General features: G+C 49.1%; 8 protein-coding genes across 8 annotated transcripts; 5 read left to right on the forward strand and 3 right to left on the reverse strand.

Annotated features, from left to right (window-relative positions):
• Positions 1-20: 20 nt before the first annotated feature.
• Positions 21-1,670, forward strand: Asppvi_008230 (MFS transporter; the record flags this gene model as incomplete). Its single annotated transcript, XM_043304104.1, has 4 exons — positions 21-199; positions 257-635; positions 705-1,364; positions 1,419-1,670. The coding sequence occupies 4 exons, from the start codon at positions 21-23 to the stop codon at positions 1,668-1,670; spliced, it is 1,470 nt and encodes a 489-aa protein (XP_043160039.1).
• A 965-nt stretch (positions 1,671-2,635) lies between these two features.
• On the forward strand, positions 2,636-3,799 carry Asppvi_008231 (NAD(P)/FAD-dependent oxidoreductase; the record flags this gene model as incomplete). The annotated part of the gene is made up of 1 exon (XM_043304105.1): positions 2,636-3,799. One exon carries the CDS (start codon positions 2,636-2,638, stop codon positions 3,797-3,799), a length of 1,164 nt encoding a protein of 387 aa, XP_043160040.1.
• A 382-nt stretch (positions 3,800-4,181) lies between these two features.
• Positions 4,182-5,367, forward strand: Asppvi_008232 (glutathione S-transferase family protein; the record flags this gene model as incomplete). Its single annotated transcript, XM_043304106.1, has 2 exons — positions 4,182-4,307; positions 4,384-5,367. 2 exons carry the CDS (start codon positions 4,182-4,184, stop codon positions 5,365-5,367), a joined length of 1,110 nt encoding a protein of 369 aa, XP_043160041.1.
• A 991-nt stretch (positions 5,368-6,358) lies between these two features.
• Positions 6,359-7,396, reverse strand: Asppvi_008233 (NmrA/HSCARG family protein; the record flags this gene model as incomplete). The annotated part of the gene is made up of 1 exon (XM_043304107.1): positions 6,359-7,396. The coding sequence occupies one exon, from the start codon at positions 7,394-7,396 to the stop codon at positions 6,359-6,361; it is 1,038 nt and encodes a 345-aa protein (XP_043160042.1).
• Positions 7,397-7,868: 472 nt separating this feature from the next.
• Asppvi_008234 (uncharacterized protein) lies at positions 7,869-8,598 on the reverse strand (the record flags this gene model as incomplete). Its single annotated transcript, XM_043304108.1, has 3 exons — positions 7,869-7,933; positions 8,003-8,307; positions 8,372-8,598. 3 exons carry the CDS (start codon positions 8,596-8,598, stop codon positions 7,869-7,871), a joined length of 597 nt encoding a protein of 198 aa, XP_043160043.1.
• Positions 8,599-10,787: 2,189 nt separating this feature from the next.
• Positions 10,788-12,342, forward strand: Asppvi_008235 (uncharacterized protein; the record flags this gene model as incomplete). The annotated part of the gene is made up of 4 exons (XM_043304109.1): positions 10,788-11,355; positions 11,401-11,568; positions 11,619-11,764; positions 11,812-12,342. The coding sequence occupies 4 exons, from the start codon at positions 10,788-10,790 to the stop codon at positions 12,340-12,342; spliced, it is 1,413 nt and encodes a 470-aa protein (XP_043160044.1).
• Positions 12,343-12,577: 235 nt separating this feature from the next.
• Positions 12,578-13,423, forward strand: Asppvi_008236 (GNAT family N-acetyltransferase; the record flags this gene model as incomplete). The annotated part of the gene is made up of 1 exon (XM_043304110.1): positions 12,578-13,423. The coding sequence occupies one exon, from the start codon at positions 12,578-12,580 to the stop codon at positions 13,421-13,423; it is 846 nt and encodes a 281-aa protein (XP_043160045.1).
• Positions 13,424-13,684: 261 nt separating this feature from the next.
• On the reverse strand, positions 13,685-17,031 carry Asppvi_008237 (uncharacterized protein; the record flags this gene model as incomplete). The annotated part of the gene is made up of 4 exons (XM_043304111.1): positions 13,685-15,142; positions 15,209-15,647; positions 15,900-16,495; positions 16,552-17,031. The coding sequence occupies 4 exons, from the start codon at positions 17,029-17,031 to the stop codon at positions 13,685-13,687; spliced, it is 2,973 nt and encodes a 990-aa protein (XP_043160046.1).
• Between the last annotated feature and the right edge of the window lie 1,576 nt (positions 17,032-18,607).

The raw sequence follows: 18,607 nt of genomic DNA on the forward strand, positions 1-18,607 counted from the left end.
TTGCGTCCAGACCTGACATTATGCCCAATCATGGGTCTGATATGGTTACGAACCGGCTGGAGAAAGGCAATGACAGTGAGGTGGAAGAGACCAGTATTGTCGACTGGGACGGTGCGGACGATCCCACCAATCCGAAAAACTGGCCGAAGAAAAAGAAATGGACGCATATTGTCATCATTTCCATTTTAGCATTCACCACGTAAGTCCTGTCCCTCTAGTGGTGAGTTGCGGTGTCAGAGCGTTTACCCTGAGGTAGGAATATGGCTCCGACAATGTGCGCACCTGGAATTAGTGGTATTTCTGCAGATCTTGGAATTACTTCCAGTGCCGTCAGCACCCTCGCCATCACTCTGTATGTCCTTGGATTGGCCATTGGGCCCATGTTCATGTCTCCCCTCAGCGAGGTGTACGGACGTATGCCGGTATACCATACTGCCAATATTATCTTCGTCGCCTTCATTATTGGCAATGCGCTGAGCCGGAACGTCGCTCAATTCCTGGTCTTCCGATTCATATCAGGCTGTGCGGGCGGCACCCCGATGGCTCTAGGGGGAGGAACCATTGCAGACATCACCACTATTGAGCAAAGGGCGGTTGCGATGGCTTTGTTTAGCATGGGGCCACTCGCAGGACCGGTAAGTCTTATCTCTGGGTGTCTCGTTTGCCCTTGGAGCTTTTAAATAACCAGTCCGATCTCGTTCCAGGTTCTTGGCCCTGTCATCGGAGGCTTCCTCGCTGCAAGTAAAGGCTGGCGCTGGACTTTCTGGTTACTAGCGATCTTGGGAGGATTCTGTGGTATTTCTGCTTTTGTTATCATGAGCGAAACACATCCCAAGATCATCCTCGAGCGCAAAACTGCCAGTCTCCGCGCTGTCCCCGAGTATCATCATCTCCGTTCCAAGCTTGCCGGAAAGCCCCTCACCCCGCGTCAGGTTCTCCTCCAGGTGCTTATCCGACCTACTGTGCTTCTGTTCCGGTCGCCTATCCTCTTTGTCATATCCCTCTATGTGGCCTTGGTGTTTGGAGTGATGTATCTGCTATTTACCACCTTCACTGGCGTATTCGAGGGCCAGTACGGGTTCAGCACTTCCGTGTCCGGGCTGGTGTACCTCGGTCTCGGAGTCTCCCTTGTCGCAGGCATGCTCATATTCAACATCCTGAATAGCCGCCTTCAGTCAGCTCAGTCGAAGACTGAGGGGGTGCAACAGCCCCGGCCGGAGTATCGATTACTTCCTATGATCTGGTTCAGTCCGCTTGTTAGCCTCGGCCTCTTCATATACGGCTGGACAGCCTACTACAAGGTCCATTGGATGGTGCCTATTGTCGGTACTGCTTTTATGGGGTTTGGGGCCTTTTTCGTCATGGTACGTAGTCCAACTTTTTTCTCCCAATTCAATGCAGCCCTCTAATCCACACAGATGCCCGCGCAGCTCTATCTGGTCGACATATTTGGTTCCCAAGCTGCTGCCTCCGCGCTCGGAGCCAATAACCTCCTGCGTTATATTTTCAGTACCTTTCTGCCGCTGGCGGGGCCAAGCATGTACGATGCTTTGAACTACGGTTGGGGCAATACCTTGCTGGGATTCCTTGCCCTTGCGTTTGTCCCGGGGCCTCTTCTTTTCTACAGATATGGCGAACGTCTTCGTGCTAGAATGTCTGTCACGCTTTAAAAGGCTGAAATCTGCATGTTGAGCGGTCACTGTCGAATCAGCTAATAGAATTTCTACGTTCAATATGACATGACAATACAGAACGGATGTCATCTTTCCATCAGATATAGTGGGAGTTATCAAAATCTACTACTGGTCTGCAATTGGTGGATTCTTGAGGAAAATGAATGACCCTTGCCGGCCTGCTCAGAGCATCTCCGATGGCTTTAGACCATTCCAGCAGTTGTCTGCAACTTTGGAGATAATCACGAAATACCCTGCCGGAAGACGAGGGGCAAACTTGTATTTTCCAACGACATAGACAACCAGGAAGGAATTCTCAGGTCAAAGAGGCGGCCCCGGGGACTCCTTCGCCAAAGATGTATGTCGCGGCCGCCCAAGGATCGTCTATTACAAATTAGGGCCATAGTATGAGGATAGACTACATGCACCTCAGCACTCATAAGGCAGAAAACCTGAGCTGACAAGTTACCTCGTCTCATACGTCTGGGATGGAGTAAGCCTATCATTTGCTTATAACTTATGACTCTTTCTGCAATAGCAGACTTATGATGGTATCACAGCTGAGTTTGAAGACTATCTTGTGGAGTCCGAACTCCGAACTCTTGGTAATCAGAGATTCTCATTGTCCGTTATAACGGTACTGGCGGGGCGGGCGGCCGCCCTCATTTGTGTAAGCAAGAAAAAGTATACATAATAACATATCTGCTGAGCCAGTGCTTAGCAATAACCCTACGAATTAGATCATCCTGACAAACCAGCTTACATATCATTGCTGCTTTTCCGAACGGATGAAAATTAGGAATAGCATCACGGCGCCAAGCTCACGTTTTCTATAAAAGACACCAACAGTATGCACCATGACCAGCTCACACTTTTGGACTTTTTACTAGTAATTCCCTGATCGTCCCCATTCGCTTCTTACCTTAACTCCATCTCTTGTATCAGCATTGTCAAATTACCAAATGGGGCCAAAGACCGTGGTCATTGTCGGCGGCTCGTTCGCAGGTCTTAAAGTCGCGCGTGGCCTGCTGGAGGAAGTCAAGGGCGACAAGATTCGAGTCGTCGTGATCAATCCCTCCGAAAAATTCTATTACTGCATTGCAGCGCCCCGTATCCTCGCCAAACCAAAGGCCTTCCGGCCCGAGGAGTACCTGATACCGATTGCCAAGGCGTTTGCTCACTATGGCAAGAGATTCCAGCTGATTGTCGGCCATGCGACGGGGATCGACGAGCCTGGCCACACTGTGACCGTCACTTCTGACCAAGGGAAGATCGCCACCGTGCCATTTGACTATCTGGTGCTTGCGTCTGGTTCCTCGACGAAATCTACCCAAGAGGGGGTTCTGGTCCCATACAAGCCCTATGGGCCGAACAGCCTGGAGCCCGCGATCCGCAGTGCGCAAGAAGCCATCGCGGCCGCGACAAGTATCATCGTCGGCGGAGCAGGGCCGATCGGGGTCGAATTTGTCGGCGAACTGCTGGAAGCGTGGTCGGACAGACCCAAGAGCAGTATCACCTTGGTCTCTGCTACGCAACAGCTACTCCCAGCGCTTAAGGCATCCGCCGGCAATACAGCTGAGAAGTATCTGGTCAGCCGCGGCGTGAAGGTCGTCAAGGGCCACAAGGTCACGGACGCCGTGAATCACGGTTCGTCCTGGACCGTGAATCTATCCAACGGCCAATCCTTGACCGCAGACCTCTACGTCTCGACCGCAGGCCTCATTCCGAACAGTAGCTACATTCCCCGTGACTTCCTAGACGAAGCGGGCTGGGTCCGGATCGACAACAAGTTTCACGTCCGATCTGCGAAATCGATACTGCCGCACATCTACGCTGTCGGCGATATTACGACCCTCCCAACCCGGACCGCGATCAAAGTCAACGAGCAGGTTCCGGTCTTGGTTAAGAATCTGAAGGCTGATATCAAAGGGACCAGCACAGCAAGAGCAGCTTACGATGTCCACGCCGCCGCAGACAAAAAGAAGATACTAATGTTTGTTCCTCTTGGATCCAGAACTGGAACCGGTCAAATGATGGGCTTCGTCCCCTGGGGCTGGATGGTGGCAAAGATGAAGGGAAAGGACTTTTTTGTCTCCAAGGCGGCCAGTATGGCAGGGCTGGCGTAATATATGTACTTTCTTATCCGCTTCAATAGATATCGACTTTTAATTTATGAATTGATGGCTCCATTCTTGGAATACGTCTTTCTTGATTTTGAAAGAGAGTAGTCAGCAGCAATGGTGTAGTATATCTCAACGTCAAGCACTGCTGACCAGGGGACCAGCCTCCTGCGATTCTAGGCTACCCACACTCATCAGATAGCGAAGTAGGACGGAAATGCACGCAGATGTTGATGATAAATCCACTTTGTCATACCCTTCTAATCAAATCTGCAGTATAACAAGCCAGTGACGGCTTCCGTGACGATCGCTTACAAATGGGCTCCCGGGTCGGTTATGGCGGCCGCCCGTCGCCAGCACCACCAAAGTCTATGACATCGGAACCGTCATGCCACTGCCTTTGTTTACGCCGCTGGCCATTTTCGATAAAGTCTCCCTCTCGCTGCTCGGAGATGACTCTCGAATCTATGCTAGTTCAATCTACCGCATTTTCACCCTGCTTTCAGGATTGCAGGTATATACCTGAGTGGTACGGGCGTTCTTTTTTTAATCTATGATCATTTGAATTGTGAGCTGATGAGAGCATGCAGATGTCCACACTTTCATTGCCCATTAAAGGAGGCCACTTTGAGCGGCCTCCAAGCGTCTTTCGCTCTTCCATTTCCCGGTCCCCAGACGCACATTTTCGGCCTGAAAAGGATCGCTACGTCCTCTACATCAATCTCGGCTGCCCCTGGGCGCACCGGACAAACATAGTCCATCAGCTCAAGGGCCTTGACGCGATAATCCAGAGGGTACTACTCGATCCCCAGGGCGGTCCTGAAGGCTGGCACTACACCGGCCGATTTGGGACTGCCGCGCAGGACCCAGTGTATGGGTTCCAAACGCTGAAGCAGCTCTACCTGAAAGCAGACCCGTCCTACACCGGCCGGATCACCGTCCCCGTACTCTGGGACAAGAAGCACGAAACCATCGTCAACAACGAGAGCAGCGAGATCATCCGCATGTTCTTCACCGAGTTTGACGACCTGCTGCCGCAGCACCTGCGCGAGTCGCAGCATCCCGCGACGGGAGGGAGGGGCTTCTACCCGCCGTCCCTGCGCGCCGAGATCGACGCCATGAACGACTGGGTGTATCCGTCCATCAACAACGGGGTGTACCGTGCCGGATTCGCCACCACGCAGGAAGCCTACGAGGAAGCGGTGTACCCGCTGTTCGACGCCCTGGACCGCGTCGAGGCGCACCTGGCGCAGCCGGGCCACTCGCCGTATCTGTTTGGGGAGCATATCACCGAAGCGGACATCAGGCTCTACACGACTGTGGCGCGGTTTGACGTGGGGTATTATCTGCTCTTCAAATGTAATCTCAAGATGATCCGGCATGATTATCCGAATATCCATAACTGGTATCTCCGGCTGTACTGGGACTCGTCTGACAAGACCAACGGCGGGGCGTTCCGGCGGACGACGGACTTTAAGAGTATGAAACTGGGTTATATGCAGGCAAAGGGGAGCGAGATATTCCCTGTGGGCCCTAGCCCGGATATTCCTGAACTCCCTGCTGAGAAGATTTGATGTTCATATGTAGCTAGCGGGCTGGTCTTTGAATTAACTTCCACCTTATCCTGTATATTAGGATTACATCTCGCGCCACGTATCAGTCCGAGTCTAGCTTGGTCACTTCCTCATCACATGTTTAGTTATGAGCTTGTGTACCGACAAAGGCAGAAATTACCCTTGAGATCAGTGCAAATTGAGCCCGTGATTGTCTCTGCAGTACAATTGTAGCCATAACCACAGCCTGACCTTGTTCGCTGACATACCATCTATGGCCCGTACTCTGGAGATGCTGGTGGATGTGATTCGATCTATATAGTGAGAGAAGATAGCCTAACAAAGGAAATTAAAGGTATAGTAACAGACCCTGGGGGCAGTAGAAGGAAAAAGCAAGCATGAAAATCTAGAAATGGACAAGTCACGCAAGTCCAGAGGAGATGATTCCCGGCCAAATATCCATGAAGAAAAAGGCGATGCAGATTTTATGAAGCGCAGTTGAGCCTAAAGATGCATTTAGGGTTGCTTTGGCGCCGAGGGGCCCCTCCACTAAAACTTTGGCCAAGATAGCGTAAGCTTGGGTTGTCCACTGTGCAGTCTACTGTTGATGATCATGCCGATCTGGGCTTTTTGGTCCCGGGCATAGATATTGCGGACGAACAGCCCATGGGAACCAGGGTACTGGTACTGCCGTTCTTGTTCATAGATAGCCATTGATCTATAACCCTCGAGCTGTGTTAGCTTCCAACTCTTGAAGGTAATAGAAAGATGTATCTTCTCTGGATGGGTATAACCTGTGCTATTGGTTGGATTTTCCAAAGGGGATTCGGTCGACACAATTCAAGCTGATACGGTAGATTTCTAGGTTGACGTCAAGATTCTGATAACCATATCACTGATGAGGAACACTATGCTTGTAGAGGCTCTGGCCAGGTCCTATCCAACGATACGCGTATTCACTCTAATTATGCATCTCCACAGTAGATTACGTATTCCCAAGTCTCTCGGTTCTTCACGGACCGGATTGAAGATGGACACCGTGCTTGTCAAAAAACTCCTCCAGAGTAGTCGGTTCCCCATGCGCTTCCGCGACGCTTGCCGCCAGGATCTTCTCAGTTTCTGGGCCCCAGCAGCCAAAGTCTTGAATGTAGAGCATCATGTCCACAACTCTGTCTGCAACCAGAGGCGGCATGAAACTCTTGAACACATTCACAGGGAGCTGATTGTACTTGACGACCTTGCCACTCTTGTCGCTCATGACCTTTACAATCTCGTTCATGGAATACAGCTTGGTTGCAGCGTGAACGACTCGACCCTGGTACTTGGCCGGGTCAAGGAGCATCGGGGCAACGAATTTGCCCATATCCGCCGCTGCATCAAGCATAGGCAGCCGGGTCTCTGGCGTAACGACACTCGAGACAGCAAAGGTACCATCGCCAACGGGCACGGGAACCATCATGCCCAGGAAGTTCTGCATGAACGACCCGGGAGAGACGAAGGCACTGCGGATCGGCAGAGAGCGGATATAGTCCTCTACTTCAGCCTTGACGTCGAAATGCTCGCCATGTTTGAATCTGTTGTTGGAGATCTTGGTAATGGCGGGAAGGGTGCTGTAAATGTAGAATTCAACTCCGGCAGCCGACGCGGCATCGACCAGAGCTTTTCCACGGGCGTAGTCGCGCGCCTTCGTCTGCTCGTCGTGCACTGTCTCGGTGACCGCAAAGACGGCATTGGCGCCCCTGAAGAGCCTTTCGAGACTAGCAACATCATCCAAATCTGCTTGCAGCACTTCCACTCCTTTCTGAGCTAACTTCTGAGCAGCGGGCTTGCTGGGGTCGCGAGTAAGTGTCCGAATGCGATATTCACTTGACAGCTGGGGGTCATTGAGGACGGTCTCAACGACAGATCCTCCTTGCTGGCCGGTAGCGCCGAAGACAACTAGTAGTTTGCTCATCTTTTCTTCGGCAAGTAACGGAGGAAACGGGAAGTAAGGCACGAAATCAAGATCGGTTCTGATTGATCTCCGATTGATCTTTATATGGTCGCGCATGGTGCCATTGTCGGTCTTAAAGTATTTATCCTCGGAAATAAGCCAGGAGATACCGGCCCAACAATGTCCCTCATCATGCTTTTGATATTGAATTATAAATCAGGGTCCGAGGAGGAGCCATGCCATTCCTGCTGTGGTATGTAAGCATCATTATCTTGAAGGGCGGAGCGGACAGGGCGGCCGCCTTCCTTAGCTGACCTTAGCAGCATAATCATATCAACCAGTACAATTCAAAATGTCACAAATCAATCAGTAAAGCTTCCTAGGGAATGGTATGTTGCATAATAATCTGGCTAGCGATTTGTTCAAAACAGTATAGTTCAGTGGAATCCCTTACTGCTTTGCAAGCCTAGGTATCTCATGTTCGTAGTGTTTGTAGATATCTTCTCCAATAGAATTCAGCGTCTTAGCAGTAATTCTATCAAGGGCATTAAATCGCGTTAGGTCACTGTTAGAGTGAGTAGTTAGCCAGTTAATTGTCTAACGCGCGGTCATATCTCGGGACGTCGTGCTGATCCAGGAGCTCAAGATACCGTCCTAACACCACAGCAATGCGATTCCAGTTAGACCTTTCAGTCATAGATTAGCTGGTTGTGGCTGGCTTACCGGGTAGCTTCCATCTATTACGCAGCGCAACAAGAAGCCCTTTGATGACGGATTGATCATGTTTGCTCTGCCCTGACCGCAGATGGCCGTGTGCGATAACTGAGAGATACAGGACCGGGCAGAGGCTCAAAGGTAGATGACGAATATGCACCGTTGCATCGTCCAGGGCACGCTGGGTCAGGCGTGAGATTTGCACAATGATTGAGATGAGTCGGGTCAAACTGATCACCGAGACTTCCTCAAACTGGGGCTCGTTGAGCTCGCGAGCTCTCTCCAGCAGAGATAAATGGAGTCGTATGAGAGCCCTTGGCCAACATTAGTTTTCTTTCAGATAGATTTTGAACCATACGAGGTCTGGAATGTACATACCACAGAGCAACGACGTATCCTCCTTCACGGACTTGATCGAACGGCGGTGGGTCGTCGGCACCTTTCATTTCAAAGATAAGCCTCGTAACTTTGATGTCAATCTCCAGGCCCATATGGAAAATGGACGATTGGGAGGGAATTGGCATCTCCGCGTATTCGTACACGGCCCTAAGCAAAGGTACGGCTGTCTGGTCCAAAATTTGGTGCCGAGAAATCGGGCCAGTCATTGATGGTTCGATGTCAGCGGAGATGTCGTCGGACAGGCCGCTTAAATGCTTGTCTGCTTGGTTCCAAAAGGGTCCTCGCTGAGAAGACAAAGCGGACAGGTCGGAGGAGAGAGCCGCGATAAGACTATATATGTAAAAGCACTGATTAGGGAGATGCATTCATATAGTTGTCGGGGAAGGAAACCTCTCTAAACAAGTGATGGTCCGGCGTAGAGCAAGTTCCTCTTCTGGATTGACCCTTTCTCCATTTCGATTTTTGGTAGCATGTGCTTTAGAACCCAGGCAGCTACTAGGTCCCCCACAGGCTGTAATGACCATGGAAGCGTCTTCAATCATGCCCTGAGTGAGCATATAGTAGCATAGAAGTAAGCCAGCCTGGACCAGGACTAGCTTTTCTGATACCGAATGGGTAGTGAGGAACAGTTCGTGCTTGATTGCGTCGAAGATACGGCGCTCATGATGGACTGGCAGCCACAACAAGGAAAGTGCTAGGAATAGGATGCTAGATTCCTTATCAAGTTGGACAGGATATACTGCACAATACCCTTTCAATCGCTCTTCAGATAAGAGTCCTAGTCTTTGGTGCACAGATTGAAAGTAAAAGCTCGTTAGATCCGAGAGGCTGATTTCATTTGACAGCAGTACCACACAGAGTAAGCTCTGAGGTGATCCCTCGAAAGGTAACGGAGAGACTGCTTCGTTGTCATTCTGACGAAGAGCAGTCTGATGCGATAAATCACTGCGGGGACCTGGTGGTAAGGCAGTGCTTGCCGGGACATTTTTTAATGCGCTGACTTCCTGTGTCAGTGCTTTTACCATGACTTCGAGACAGTCTAATCGCTTTATGATCTCCTCTAAACGATTTGTATCATTCGAAGGCTCCACATATGAGCACTGCAATGAGAGCCTGCTATCAATGTCAGCAACGGTGCTTGACCGGCATCGATGAGGCGGATATGCACAGGAACCGGTAGACCATGTAAGCCCTAAGGCACAGGCAAGACCTTACCTTTTGCAACGTCCGCACTGAGGTAGACTTTTATCACACTTTTTCTTTCGATCTCTGCAACCAGCGCATGATCGGAGAGCTTTCTCTTCCGTCATCTCAGCATCCATCACGTAAGGCAGAACAACGTAAGCTGAATTGATAAGAGTGTCTCTGATTGATAGGATATTCTAGGCTTGACTTGTTGGTATGTAGACGCGGCCGCTCTTCGCTCTCTTACTACTCATATAGTTGTACGATTAGTAATGAATGAATCGGGAGTTCTAGATCCAAATGTTTTGAGCATGCCCTGACTCGATTTTGTCGATGGGTTCCTTGAAACGTTGTCGGCAGAAAGCCTTGTAGGGTAATTAGGGACGTTAATGGTACCCAAGGATGACCGGATGACCGCAGATGGACAGCTTTGTAAGCGGCTCATCCCCCCAGGAGGCATTTTCCGTACTTGTTTACGCTAGCAGATATTAGGGTTTGATATTTCTATAGCTTAGTATTGAAATTGTATAAATCCACCCGCTACAAAACACTTTCATTACAGCTGTAATAGTATAGTATAATGAGATTTACATCATTTGTTTTTAACAAATCCTCGAAGTGATTTTTATTCGAAAATGGGCTAGCTTGCAAGAAAATTGAGGTATGTGCCAGTGCTCTTTCTTAGCCACTCTAACTGGAGCAACTAAATATTACTTCGTACAAATTGCCTTTGATTAAGCTTATAGATATTTCTGCGATCAATATAGTACAGGGGTTGACCTGAGGATGCAAAATTTTTGTCTMAAATATAGTGGCCCTCCATATGCATCTATAGAAAGTTGCATAGTCCGTCCCAGACTCGTGGTAGATAGGGTTTGGTTCCCCACTTTTTCATGCAACTGCTATATGTGAGCCATCCAGCATCTAACATAGATCTATATTTCGTCCTCAAAGGACATTCCCAAAGGCTATTACTGCACTAAGAGTCTATCTTCAGACAAGAGCGTATCCCGGTAGTCTTGATTGGTCCTGTCAACTGTATCACCGAACTTTGTCAAAGGTGATGATTAATCGTAAAATCCAGGTAGAGGCTTTCGCGCGGCTCTACAGAGACGATGATATTTCCTATAAATAGGCAGGGCCTCATGGATATGAACTTCCAATCTAGTATCTATTTTCATCCTCTTATCTATCCCATCATTGGCCCACCATGACCCGACAGAAATCGTCTCATTACAAAGCAATCATCTTTGACCTAGGGGATGTCTTTTTCACCTGGCACGCTCCCAAAGACACTGCTGTCTTGCCCAGGCTCTTCAAGAAAATGCTCAGCTCACCAACCTGGGCAGATTACGAGCGCGGCAAGGTGAGCGAGGAAAGCTGCTACGAGAGCCTAGCCGAACAGTTTGGCGTCGACTCGTCGGAAATTGCGCTCAGCTTAAGGAAAGCACAGCAGTCTCTTGTCACGGACGCAGCAATCGTTAGCCTGATATCGGAGATCAGAGCGTTGGCTGGACATATTGCCATCTATGCCATGTCCAACATTTCCGCCCCAGATTATGCAGCTGTGCTCCAGACTCAGCCCGAGTTGGGCATCTTTGACGGAGTATTCCCGTCTGGATGCTACGGGACGAGGAAACCAGAGCTGTTGTTCTACAAGAAAGTATTGCGGGAGATTGCAGTGCCGCCGGATCAGGTCATCTTTATTGATGATCAGCTGGAGAATGTAGTTTCTGCGCAGTCGACGGGTATGCACGGCATTGTCTACACCGGTGCTCGTGAGCTCAGTTAGCGGCTCAGAAATTTGGTCTTGGACCCTGTAGAAAGAGGTCGAGAGTTTCTACGGCGCAATGTTGGGGCGTTGTATAGTATCAGCGAGACCGGTCAAGTCATCCGGGAAAACTTCTCGCAGCTGCTCATCCTGGAGGCGACGGGTGATAAGAGCCTGGTCAACCTTGAATATCAGCAGGGGAGCTGGAACTTCTTTCAAGGTATGATCAGTCGATGCCTAGGTAGCTTCCTGTGGTTAACCACCCCTTAGGAGAACCCCCTTCTACGTCAGAAGCATTCCCGGATGATGTCGACACAACATCCATTGCATTGATGATTCTCCCTGCCGATGATGACACAGTCAACTCGGTTCTCGACGAGATTTCCGAGGTGGTCAGTGACGAGGGCATTGTAAACGTTCGTATGCACCCGTCCGCAACTAGCAACCTACTAAGACCCTACAGACGTACTTTGACAAGGGCCGACAGCGAATCGACCCAGCAGTCTGCGTCAATGTCCTCCGTCTCTTTTATACCTACGGCCGGGGCGCCGATCTCCCATTGACCCTCCAGTGGGTATACGACGTTCTTGAGCATCGCGCCCACTTGCACGGTACGCGGTACTACCCCAGCCCGGAGGTTTTCCTCTACTTTGTCAGTCAATTGTGCCGGTTCTCCAAGAAGGTGCCGACGCTGCAGCTGCTGGAGAAGTTGCTCACGGATCGCCTCAAGGAGCGCATTCAGGTCAAAGCGGACTCTCTGGCACTGGCTCTGCGGATCCTTGCATGTTTGTCTGTGGGTATATCGCAAGTTGAAGTAGATGTCCGGGAACTGCTTGCTATGCAGAGCGAGGATGGCTCGTGGGAACCCGGTGCGTTTTACCGGTTTGGATCGACCAAGATGAACGTTGGTAATCGAGGTCTTACGACTGCGTTGGCGATTAGGGCGGTTGAGATGTACCGGGGGACTAGGATAAGCTCCAAGGGCACAGAGTAGAAGGGTTTCGATTGAGTCATCGATCCCCGAACAGGAATGATTGTACTATTATTAGTAGTTCTAATCATTTTTGAACTGTTTCATGAAGTCTAGCTGATAATATTAGAGAGTGTATACTGTTCCACTGTTAGTACCAACCGTACAGAAGATCACGCTTAGACCCTATGACTCATTCTTGACATAAAAACTTCCAGCATTCACGTATGTATACACATGACAAAATCATCACCTCAAAATGTCAGATGCCACAATGGATCCCTTCACCCTGGAAGCAGCATCAACAACCCACATCTGTCGCCAAGTTACCTCCCTCCAAACTCTCCATGGCGCAGACAAATTCACCTCTCATCCTCTCTCCCCAGGCCTGGCCATGATATCCTCCCCCGAGTACGGCCGCAAGCTCAACCACGCCACAGGCTGGGGGATGAACGGGCCCGTCCCACCAGAAAGTCTTGACGCCCTTCATCATCACTGCCAACAGCGTAACACAAACGTGGAAATTGATCTATGTTCGCACGCGCATCCATCCGCTTCATCCCTCCTAAAGGTAAACGGGTACAGGCCGACAGGGTCAATCAACGTCTACGCCATGTCTCTCCAACCCAGCATTCCTGTCTCTGAACTCGACACCCCAGTCCAAATCACCAAAGTTCCTGTCTCGCCCCCGGAGCTCAACACATTCATCACAGCCTCTATCGACGGCTTCCACAGCACAGGCCGCCCACCAGCCCTCCTCCACCTCCTCGCGCAAAGCGCCGCTCACCGAACGCAATTAGATACACACCTCTACCTCACTCGCCTCGACGGCAAGGTCGCAGGTTCAGCGGGTATGGCCATCGTGGACGGCATCGCACTCCTGTACATTGATAGCGTGCTCCCCTGGGCGCGGGGGAAAGGCATCCAGCGCCTGTTGATGCAGGCAAGATTGTCAGATGCGGTCGAGCTGGGTTGTAGACTAGCCGTTGTTGAGGCTCGGCCGGGTACAGCCAGTTCTGGGAATGCGGAGAGGGTTGGTTTTGAGCTTGCTTATGTGCGGACGAGTTATGCGCGTGTGGGGTTGGGTGTTGCTGGCGCTGTATAGCTACAGGTTTACCTGTTGCTTGGCTAGGGTGATTTCCATCGGAATGACTTGGTCAGGAGGAAACTTGGTCAGTAGTGTACGATTTGGATAACTTGTTCTGTCTATGTACTTGTCTGGAATGAGGTCTCTTAAATTATGCTGTGGCAACATTTTAGCTGCTTAAACATGAAAAGCACAGTGCTTTTTATTTGCGCAGATTTGCCAAATTTCAGAGGACCGAAGTGCTTTACTTCACTGAGGGTGATGCAATGCCGGTGTTCACTAGCTTGTGGCAATGGCCTCTTGCCCATTCTTCGTGGCCCATGAAAGAGGTGTCTGACCATCAGAATCCCTGGAGTTGACATCCACCTTTCCAGTGTCCAGAAGTAGCTTTATAACTGCGTCATGCCCACGCTCTGCAGCCAATGACAGAGGTGTCTGGCCATCAGAATCCCTGGAGTTGACATCCACCTTTTTAGTGTCTAGAAGTAGCTTCACAACTGCCTCGTGCCCATTCCATGCAGCCCATGAAAGAGGTGTCTGACCATCAGAATCCCTGTAGTCGACATCCACCTTTCCAGTGTCCAGAAGTAGCTTTATAACTGCGTCATGCCCACTCTCTGCAGCCAATGCCAGAGGTGTCCAACCATCAGAATCAATGGAGTCAACGTCCACCTCGTCAGTGTCTAGAAGTAGCTTCACAACTGCCTCATGCCCACGCTCTGCAGCCAATGACAGAGGTGTCCAATCATATTCAGAATCCCTGGAGTCAACATCCACCATTCCAGTATCCAGAAGTAGCTTTACAACTGCCTCATGCCCACGCTCTGCAGCCAATGACAGAGGTGTCCGACCATCAGAATCAATGGAGTCAACGTCCACCTCGTCAGTGTCTAGAAGTAGCTTCACAACTGCCTCATGCCCATTCTCTGCAGCCAATGATAGAGGTGTCCAATCATATTTAGAATCCTTAGAGTTGACATCCACCTTTCCAGTATCCAGAAGTAGCTTCACAACTGCCTCATGCCCATTCCCTGCAGCCCATAAAAGAGGTGTCCAACCAAATACAGAATCCCTAAAGTCGACATACACCCTTTCAGTGTCCAGAAGTAGCTTCACGACTGCCGTAAGCCCCAAATAAGAAGCAATCAGAAGAGCAGTAGGATCTCCTGGAAATTCGTATCCTCGCGCGTGCGATTTTTTATATTCCTTGGACCAAGACTCGTAAACCTCTGACCCTGATCGGCAAAGCTTATATCCTAATTCAGCTGCCTCATGCTCATATTGTGCAAAAGCTCTGCGGAAGTGGGATGGCCAGTTGCATGCCGCATACTCAAGAAAATAGTGCAGGGAATCCGCTGTGGTATCATGGACCAAAGTCAAATACGACATGCACGTGTGTGCGAGAATTTTGTGAGACTCCTCTGACTTCAAGCAATGTTTCCATGTATTGGTCTGAAGAGAATCATTGGGCGATAGTTGTGCTAACTGGCTGCTCCCCACTAAGAACTCCTTTGCAGTTTGGTGAAGCAAGTAAACTTTTCCATCCATTACAACAAGGAAGAGACCACAGAGAGCTCTTATGCTCCTTTCGAATTTTTTATCGTCCTCCTCAAGTTCGTCCCAGATATCTGGCATTGACACATGTCCAGCACTAAATGCCATGGCCAAAGCGAGCTCCCACAATGACAGTGGGCGCTCTGCAGCAGTGATAATGTGTAGCAGTTTCCTGGCCTTGTCCTTTTCAGAAGACCAATTAAGGATCCTGTCGTAAGCCTCGTCAACATTTTGCAGCAGGTTTCATACGGTCTGTCGAATATTTCCTTTCATAAAGCCGGACATGTTCTCGATGACATCAAGGGTAAGGCTGACCCAGAGATACATCCAATTGAGGACAGACGTGAGTTGCTGCTGCAGATATAAACACTCATCTGGTGGTAGGTTGTCCTGTTTGCTGATGTCCGCGACCCGCTTTTTGATAATGAGGTTGATTTCACGCGAGATTTCCTGGGTCTCAACCTCACCTTCGCCACTTAAATGGATTGTAGGCACCTTGTCTTCTAATTCCTGGAAACCGCGACGTATGTGATCGTAGGGCCTGCTTGTCACCAGGAACTTTAAGTTGTGTTTCTTGGGGCGTTCTGAATACAGACTTTTCAAAGCTTGAATGAGCTGTTTCTGGTCGTCTTCCTGACACTCATCTAGGGCATCCAATGCGTAAATGATCTCCCCAGCTTTCGGGTGGCTTGCGACGTTAGTTAATATATCCTATAAGTTATGAAATGATCCGGTGAGTTTATCCCCATCAGTGTCCTGTTTCTCCAATACTGAATCTGATAGGAGATGTGGCTGAGCCATGAAAAGTTGACGTAAGATTGCTGACAGTGCGTTGGTGGTGCTCCTCTGGTCAGGAAAATCATCCTTGAAAAAGAAATAACAGACCGTTCTTCTGTGGCTGGGGAGAATATCATCAACCAAGAACTTAGTCAATACTGACTTTCTGCATCCTGGGTCGGCTGTCGCCCACAAGAGACCAGATTGATCGCTGTGCTCCCACTTGTGGAATAGAGTGTGGTTGGTAAACCATTCACATGTACCTGGCACGCGCTTGCTATTCCTGTCCTTGCGATCTCTATATGGGCAGGTGTAGAGCAGCTTAAAGAATTGCTTGACCTTTTCATCCTGAGTTGAAGTGGTTCGCCAAATTTGGTTCTTTGAGAATGCCTTCTCAATATTATTGAGCTTTTCTCTCACCACCGTGGGTTCTATAATGGAAGCGAAGCTCTGAGTGTTTGTTTCAAGTCGTTGCATGTCTTGCAGTAAGTTACTCCACCTATCTTGCTTGAACATGTTTCTGAAGAGCCGGGAAACTGAGTGCTTTTGCAGGTAGCATATCGCTCGAGCTTGGAATTCAATGACCTTGGAGTATAATAATGTCAAAGTTTCGCTGAATTCCTTCCTTAATTGAGCGGTGACTTCCACATTGGGATGCAGATAGAGGTCTTCTATAAGGTGAAGGCGGGGGATCAAGGCCGAGGTCGTTTCTAGTCCCCGTAAGAGATTTTCATGTTGCTCGACGGCTTGCACAATGAGCTAAGTGCTATTCAGAAAGGTGACAATAATGAGTCAAAGGAACGAAATGACCATACCAGAAGACCAACCATAACCCCTGCACAGGCTATGGCAGCTGGTGGGCTTGCAGTAGCAGCAGTGTTAATAACGTCCTTGATGATCAATACATTTCGGAAAGTCCTAGTGAGCTGGTCCGCTACTTTGATACTGTGTCCGCCCAGCGTAACCACCCACTTTTTCTCTTCCAGCTCACGGGCTTGAGCATTAAGAAAACTGCAGATTTGGTCACGGGCGATCAATGCGTTCGACGGAACTTGGAAGTGGAAATCCGCTTCGAGGATCTCAGTAGCTGCCGCTAAAATTTTGCTGGTTTTCTCATCCTTCTTTAGCAGCAGCTCTGCTTTCAACCATAGATCATCGGTTTCTTGCTGTGATCCTTGCAGCGCGGTAGCAAGCGACTCTGGCTTCGACAAACCATCACCGGACCGGCTCTTATGCACTGATCTTTTCTCTGAGTGATCTCTCCGGAGCTTTTTTATAAAACGCAAACTTCGCATCGTGTGCTGGGGGCAAGAAGAAGGTAGAACCACTGATACACGTCCGCAAGTGAGGGAAGTAAGAGAGAGTGAAATCAGAATGTTGATAACAAAGGTGTCAGTAACTTCAGCCTTGCTAATTTCATTCACCAATCATAGAGCAACATTAACCGCTGACGTTGAGGGGTGAATCGTGAACCAGTTTAGGTAGTGAAGCAGAAGGGGCCAGCCTTTGAAATTAGGTATGAAACCTATATCATCTTGTTTAAGGGAACCTACATTATGCAAGAGTGCTCACCACAAGCAGCTTCATACCACTGATTATATTCACATGTTTACTAACCTGCAATGCTTTAAGTATTCAGGACCAATTGCATTGGATACTTCACTTGGTTCCCCATAAGTTTAAGTAAATACTGTTGAAGTCAAAGCAAACAAAATATAGCCATTGTTAAGAATATGTACAAACTTATGTAGTATAAATTTCTAGGACCAGGGTCAAGCAGTATTAGCAGGCCCCCTACACGTATATATTGGAACTAGGAGTCAGTCTCAGGAGATTGCCTATTTGTAGCATCTAGTCAGCCTTAGCTATTGTCAAGCCTCTCAGTATACTTTGTCCATAGGCGAGGATTAGGCAAACAAGTCTTTCATTTGAATTTTTATTCCAGCAAAGCCTTGTTGTTGTCTTTATTTGCTTTTTAAAGTGTGCTCTCAGGCTACTGCTGACTGGCCTTTGAATGTGGCAGCCTTGCAGCTGAACGTAGCTGACTGTCAGTAGTCATTTTGACCTACTCTAACTCATGGATTTCCCTTCAGCCGCTTTGGGCATCAAGTTAAATTTCTCACGGAGCCCAACACTGGTTTTTGTTATCTATGACCTGCGAAAATGGTACTCACAAATAACAGCTAGACTTCGCGTGGATCTGTGCCTTGTGCTTGGAAATGGCTGCTGTAAAGCCCAGTTGAATGAGGCCACAATGCTAGGGGAGTGCAATAGGAAGCTGGGTTATATAACAGGGAGACTAGTATGATGGTCATCCTGGAAACAACCTGGCTTATGACTCCTATTTGCGGTGAGGCTTGACCTACTCTTTGGAGTGCTGTGAGATATCCCTTGTACATTTGGGTGCTGCTGGCACTGTATGGGTTTGACTCTTGCTTGGTAGGGGTGTGTTCTCTCGTCGGGGTAGCTTGGTCAGGCGGAAACTAAATCACTACTCACTAGTATGCAACTTGGATGGCTTGGTCCTGCCTATCTTGGAAGTATAGAATTATATGCTGTTGCTAGTGCCATTGAATAGGGTGGATATGTATATAAGTTGGAAAGAATTTATGAATCATTGCGCTCAGCCTTGTCGGGATGAGGCTACTAGCAGATGAAACTCTGCAGTAGACAAGGCTGTGCAGGTTATTTGCGTTTCCGGCAATATGCATCATAGACTATAACCTGACTGTCTAAAGGTATTTCCCAAGTAGAAGTCTATCATTTCCATCGTCCATTAATAGGCGTGACATACCAGGTCTACCTATGGTAACGAAATCGGTGTCATATTCGAAAAGAGAACCCAAAGTGATTGATGCAATCTAGTCGTGT

The sequence above is a fragment of the Aspergillus pseudoviridinutans genome (assembly GCF_018340605.1).
Source record: "Aspergillus pseudoviridinutans IFM 55266 DNA, scaffold_5, whole genome shotgun sequence".
NCBI classification, from domain to species: Eukaryota; Fungi; Ascomycota; class Eurotiomycetes; order Eurotiales; family Aspergillaceae; genus Aspergillus; species Aspergillus pseudoviridinutans.